The 6156-nt window shown below is 48.6% G+C and overlaps 1 protein-coding gene across 1 annotated transcript; it reads left to right on the top strand.

Annotated features, from left to right (window-relative positions):
* Positions 1–309: 309 nt before the first annotated feature.
* CDKN2AIP (CDKN2A interacting protein) lies at positions 310–5037 on the top strand (the record flags this gene model as incomplete). Its single annotated transcript, XM_084203957.1, has 3 exons — positions 310–533; positions 629–759; positions 1482–5037. 3 exons carry the CDS (start codon positions 310–312, stop codon positions 3008–3010), a joined length of 1884 nt encoding a protein of 627 aa, XP_084060083.1. The 3' UTR covers positions 3011–5037.
* Between the last annotated feature and the right edge of the window lie 1119 nt (positions 5038–6156).

Genomic DNA, 6156 nt, shown 5'->3' with positions numbered 1-6156 from the left:
CCGACCTCAGCAAGCCTGGAAGAAATCAACCCGTATAGCAGAACATTTGTTCACGCTTTCACCAGTCACAATGCAGGGCTGGTAGCCGAGACCAGAGCACCTCCTTTCCCCCGGCAGCCCGAGATGTGCGGGTGGGACGGGCCACAGCCGGTTCCGGTTGAGCGCCAAGGCCCAACCCGCCCGCCGCGCTTCCCGCCCCGCCCCGCCGCGCTGCGCCGCGCCCCGCTCGCTCCGGCCTGGCCCATGCGGATGTGAGCTCACGGCGCGCCGGGCGGAAGCAGCGGGGCGGGTGTTTCCGCGGCGGCGGCGATGGCGGGGAAGGCGGCGGCGGGCGAGCCCCTGGGGCGGACGGCGGAAGAGACGGCCTGGGCAGAGACGCTGCGCGGGGCCTGCGAGCCTGAGCACCACTGGCGGTACCGCCGGGAGTTCCTGCTGCGCAACGTGGGGGAGCTGCCGGCGGCGGGCAGCGCCCAGCTGCAGCGCCTGGTGTCCCTCTCCATGGTGTGGGCCAACCACGTCTTCCTGGGATGCCGGTGAGTTCAGCGGGACGCGCCGGAGCACGGGGGGACGGCGCGGCGCGGGCGTGTGACGAGGCCCCTTCCCTCCTTTCCTCTTGTCGCCCCTCCAGGTACCCGCCGCAGGTCATGGAGAGGGCGCTGGAAATGGCCGAAGGCATCCAAGTGACCAACGCGCCTGTCCGCACCACGAGAGACGAACTGGTTGCCAAGGTGAAGAAAAGAGGCATATCAAGTAGCAATGGTTAGCAGATCATAGCTGTGACAATACAATAGGAGTCTAGAAAATGCTTGTTTCTGAATGTTCTCGGTTTGCCTCGGGCTTAGAAAGTAGTAAAAATAATTTACTTTTTAAACTCCCGCTAATAGTTTCCTCTCTCTGTGCTATTCTTTTTCTAATATAATGTCTGTAAAATGCACATAATGCATACATAGTCATTTAGTAATGTAGAGCTGTTGTTTTGAACTTGTACAGCTGGTGCACTTTAATCTGATCACTTGTGCATTGTGATATGGGCTGCTGTGCTCCAGCTTAAATATGTTCTTATTACTTTGCCTTTGTTGCCAGTCAGGCATTGTTGCTGTGTAAGAAACTGAGTTTCTTAAAGTAATTCTCAGACGAATGTTTTAAATATATTTTGTGATATTAGTAGACAAAATACATTTCCTTTATTTGTAGATCTGATAACCCATTTAATGTATGTTGGCCAGTTTTGGTTTGGACTTCAAGAATAGAAAGGCATACTTGTGTCCAAACCAATATCTGAAATCTCGCATGAGTCCGGATTTTGTCAAAAACCCCAAAATTCTGGTTAATGCTTGAAATGACAGTTCAAGGTGTATTGCTAATATATACCCTTTAAATTCACAGAGAATATTGCTAGAAGGTATTAGATTATTTTTCTCTACGTGGCTATTTGATAGTGCAGAAATCAAAGAGGATCACATATTTTACCTGTTTTGCAGAAGGGGTAGAGGAGCCCTGCAAGAGACAAGCTGTTGAGAAAAGCAGAGACTCTAAGGATGTTGGAAAGGATGTGAAAACAACCAAGACAGAAGAAGTGAAGGAAACAGAGAGCACTTTGCCCAAAAAGCAGGAAAAAGGTACTAGCAAAGATCGAGAAACTTCCCAGTCAACTTGCAGTTCAGATCAAGAAATGGTCATAGTCTCAGACATAGAAACAGAAGGAAAGTCTGCTAATGCTGAAAGTACTGCTGAGCAAAAGCCACCTTCGTCTGAAAAAGAGCCAGGAAAGAAGCCTTGCTCAAGTCCACCTAAAGAAAGCAAGTGTGAAAATGTGCCATCACCTGAAAAGAAAACTACAGTAAGTGTAGCACCACTTGCTGCTGAGAGCATCCCTCAGGCAGCAGCAGTGGAGGCAGCACTGCCACCAGCTGCCAAGAGCACCCTGCAGGCAGCAGCGGTGGCAGCAGCAGTGCCATCAACCTCCAAGAGCACCCCACAGGCAGCAGCAGTGGCAGCAGCAGTGCCAGTGACTGCCAAGAGCACCCCACAGGCACCAGCGGTGGCAGCAGCAGTGCCACCAGCTGCCAAGAGCACCCCACAGGCACCAGCGGTGGCAGCAGCAGTGCCACCAACCACCAAGAGCACCCCCCAAACAAGTGCTGCATTGCTGTCTTCCAAAACCCAGGTGGGTGCCGCGGCATCAGTGTCCAAGAACGGTGCTCAGGTGAGCAGCTCATTGCTTCTGGCCGCCAAGAGTGGTACTCAGGTGGGCACCTCGTTGCTGCTGGCTTCCAAAGGCCCGGCTAAGGCGGGCTCCCCGCTCCTGGCCTCTAAGAGCAGTGCGGAGGTGGCTGCCTCGTTGCTGGCCGCTCGGAGCGGTGCGCAGCCGGGATCCTCACTGCTCGCTTCCAAGAGCAGCGCTCAGGTGGCGGCTTCGCTGCTGGCCGCTCGGAGCGGAGCTCAGCAAGGGCCCTCCCGGGGTGGAGCTCAGGCAGGTGCTTCCGTGCTGGCCTCCAAGAGTGGCTCGCAAGCAGGTGAAAGCCCTGCGAAGGCTTTGTGCAAGCCGCTAACCAGCGAAGATGCAAAGGAAAGGCAGCCTTTTTTCAACAGACTCTACAAAGCCGTAGCCTGGAAACTGGTTGCTGTTGGAGGCTTCAGTCCTAATGTGAATCATGCAGAACTTCTAAATTCATCTATTCAGTCTGTAAAAGCTACGTTAGATGTTGCTTTTGTTCCCCTGAAGGAACTTGCAGACTTGCCTCAAAACAAAAGCTCTCTAGAAAATATAGTTTGCGAACTGAGGTGCAAGTCTGTCTACTTGGGTACTGGCTGTGGTAAAAGTATGGAAAATGCCAAAGCAGTGGCTTCAAGAGAAGCTTTGAAATTATTCCTCAAGAAGAAAGTCATTGTGAAGATATGTAAAAGAAAATACAAAGGTAGCGAAATTGAAGATTTGGTGCTTCTGGATGAAGAGTCAAAACCTTCAAATTTGCCTCCAGCTTTAAGAAATCCTCGTGAGATCTTGTAGGGGAGAATCACTGTTTGTACTGTGTATAGTATTTCAACACAAGGACTGAAGGTTAATTTTGTACTTTGAAAATGTAGGCTTCCAGATATTTTGTATTTCTTTCTCAGTTTTGCAAGACAATGATAGTTCCTTCACTTGGTAGCAATTGTATAAAACTTGTTTGAGATGACAAGTGCGCATTTAAAGGTATTGCCTTAATATACAGCACATTAGTGTGCTGTTGTATTTGCAAAATAGTCTACCTAACTCTTCTATTTTTAATTAAACTATTAAGGTACAATTTGCTGTTTAAAACCTGACGTTTTTGTAATTCTTACAATTTGATGGTAGTGTGCTCAATTGTCTACCATATCTTTTCTAGGCTTGTAGAAGTGTGTACATAGGGACCATAATACTTGAATAATTGAAAGTTGTTTAAAAATTTCAATCAAAAAGTTGAATTATATGTTTCAGGCTTGTTGCTCATAATGTTCACTGTTGCTCATACTAGGAGAGAAAGTAGTTGGTTGACTATTTTTATGGGATGTTTTCATAACACTTGCAATATAAGTGACATCCTGATCCCATTTAACATTATGCTATCAGGTTAGAGCCCTTTTAATATCACATTGGCAAATTAGCAGTCAAGTCACAGCTTTTTTCACCACCAAAACTGTAAGCAGATATAATTTATATGGTGAAGTATCATTTACAGTTTTGTTTGGTACTTTTTTTTCCAAATGAACGTGGATTTCTATACTAAGTATATTTTGACTGCTACTAAAACAATAAAACCTCTGTGATAAGCATCTATAGTATTTTGATTTTGGCTACTAAAAATTCCAGCCATTTCAATAACATTGCAACACCTTCAGTAACGCTTTACATTGAGTGGCTTCAGAGTGTAATCCCACGAGAATTAGTTGGTTTCTTTAGATGTGTAGCTGAAATACTGTAAAACTTATAGAGGGGACCTATAGAATATGAATTTCAACTTTTGTAACACCAAGGTAAGCAAAATGAAAATGCTGCTATCTGCTGGAGGCAGCAAATGTATTGTAAAGCATTCATTCTAATCAAGCCCTTCCTTTGCTACATTTTTACTCCCTGTACAGAATGGTTTGAGGCAAAGAAAGTGGGAGATTACCTTTTATTTTCAATGTTGCTGAAATACCTGCACAAACTGCATGTTTTGGTATATTGGATAATGACATGTAATTGTAAAAACATTATGTCTTCAGTGCTATTTTGAATTAATCTTGTCCTATTACAGTAGTTAGGATCATTTAGTGGTGTCCTTACACTTGACTGACAGATCCATTGATCAAGTGCTAAAGGAATGAATAGGAGTTTCTGGGATCTCAGTAGTACATATGTCCACTTTCATTTATTTTGTAAGTTTTGGGACTAAACCACAGTGGTGTTTACACTGTACCCTGTGTGCTTTGGAACAGCAGTGGCTGTCCAGTCCATAGCACCAGAAGCCTGCAAGGCACCTGCACTTCCCGATGGTTGGTTGAGAACCTCTTCCACCTGACCCCTGTGCTTCTGTGCCCTCGGTCGCCCTTCACCCTAGTTAGATTTCTCAGGAGTTCCCCCTTGGCATTCCTGGAGCACCACCTGGCGTTCGGAATGCAGTGTGCTAAATTGCGTCTTAGTGTGAGAATTGGTGTCTGCTTCTAGCGCAGGGCAAGCTTCGTGCTGTGCTTAGGAGCTGTGGTATTCACGATGGAAAGTGTGAGATCTTTTTCAAGTCCTTAGCCTGTTCAGGTAGACACATGTAAGGACTGTGCTTGTGAGGCAGGAGTTGCATCCCGTGCCCTCTGTAGTAGAGCTTTCTCTGCTGTTAGTTCGGTCATCTCCAGATCTCTGGTTCAGAATTGCAGGACGTGCTGTAATGTGGAAACCTCTGTTTCTCGTCTGTAAAGCAAAGCTCTCAGTATTCACTGACCTCGAGGGGCTGTTAGGGCAACTGTGTTAAAAAGCTGAGGTGCTAGATGCCTTTTTAAAAAGACCTGACTTAGAATTACTTTTAAAAAAATTTTGAATGTTACTCCTCTTTGATGTTTGGTTGTGAATCATTAAAGAACAAGTCTGTAGCTACTCTTAACAGAAACTGAAAGGTGAAGCGTGTTATTTTTATTTTACATACTGCATGGAAAGCAACTCAACACATGGATTCACATACAAGTGAATAAGCACTATTCGAGTATTCAAACGAGAATCTATTAACATTTCATTAGCCCTAGAGGAAGAAAGAGATAGAAAGAACTGGCTGTGGCAAGAAGTGTTTGTGCAGTCCTGTCAGTTCTAAAATCCTGTGTCTTGCCTCCAGGTACTGTCCTGGTCTCTAGTGACTGGGATGCTGGTCTTTAACAGTCAGACCCCGCCGACAAGGGCCAGGGAGAACACCTGCACTTACACTGTCGGTGTGCAGAGTTGTCTCGGAGGGACAAAGCAAACCAACCAACCGAAAGTAAAACTGACCCCGTTTTTTCTACGGAAGTACGGGAAATCGCAGCCATCAGAAAGTGACTCCCCTTTCCTCTGGGCACTGCCAGCACAGCCCAAGCACGTAGAGCAGGGTCCTTGCAGCCAGCCACCCGCTGGCTGCTGTTAGCCGTTGCCGGGCGCGGACCCGTGCGGGGTGTGTCGCCGCCGGCCCCTGTTGCAGCCTGCGGGCGCTAGGGCGGCCTCGGCGGAGCGGCCTCAGCGACGGCCACACGGCGGGGCTGGCGTGCCCGCCCGGCTCGGGGCGGGGCCGAGGCGCTCTATTTGCATAGCGTGTTCCCGGCACCGCTCCGTTCTTCCACGGTCGCCTTCCGCGGCCGTTCGGGGCCGTGGCGCCCCTCAGGGAGCGGCCAGGCCGCCTGCCCGCTACGCATCAGCTGCGGAGACCAGCAAGGAGGCAAACGCAATGTTAAAAAAAAAAAAAAAAGCAAAACCAAAAAAAACAACACTCACCCTGCCCTAGAAGTGTTCCTGTCTGCCGTGGTTTATATTACGTCACTAGCTAGCGGAGCATGCTGGGATGTTCTGAAGACCTGCTCGCTAGGCCACGCACGGAGGACATCCGTTCCTCATGGGCCCCGAGCCCGCCTAGGGGAAAGTCCCCGGACCGCCGGCAGAGAGTGCCGGGCGCTGCCGCGCCCCCGCCCGCCGCCGCC

Source organism: Fringilla coelebs, assembly GCF_963513975.1.
Source record: "Fringilla coelebs genome assembly, chromosome: 4".
In the NCBI taxonomy this organism is placed as follows: Eukaryota; Metazoa; Chordata; class Aves; order Passeriformes; family Fringillidae; genus Fringilla; species Fringilla coelebs.
The sequence above is the reverse complement of the archived record's forward strand: the minus strand, read 5'-3'. Positions and strand labels throughout refer to the sequence as shown.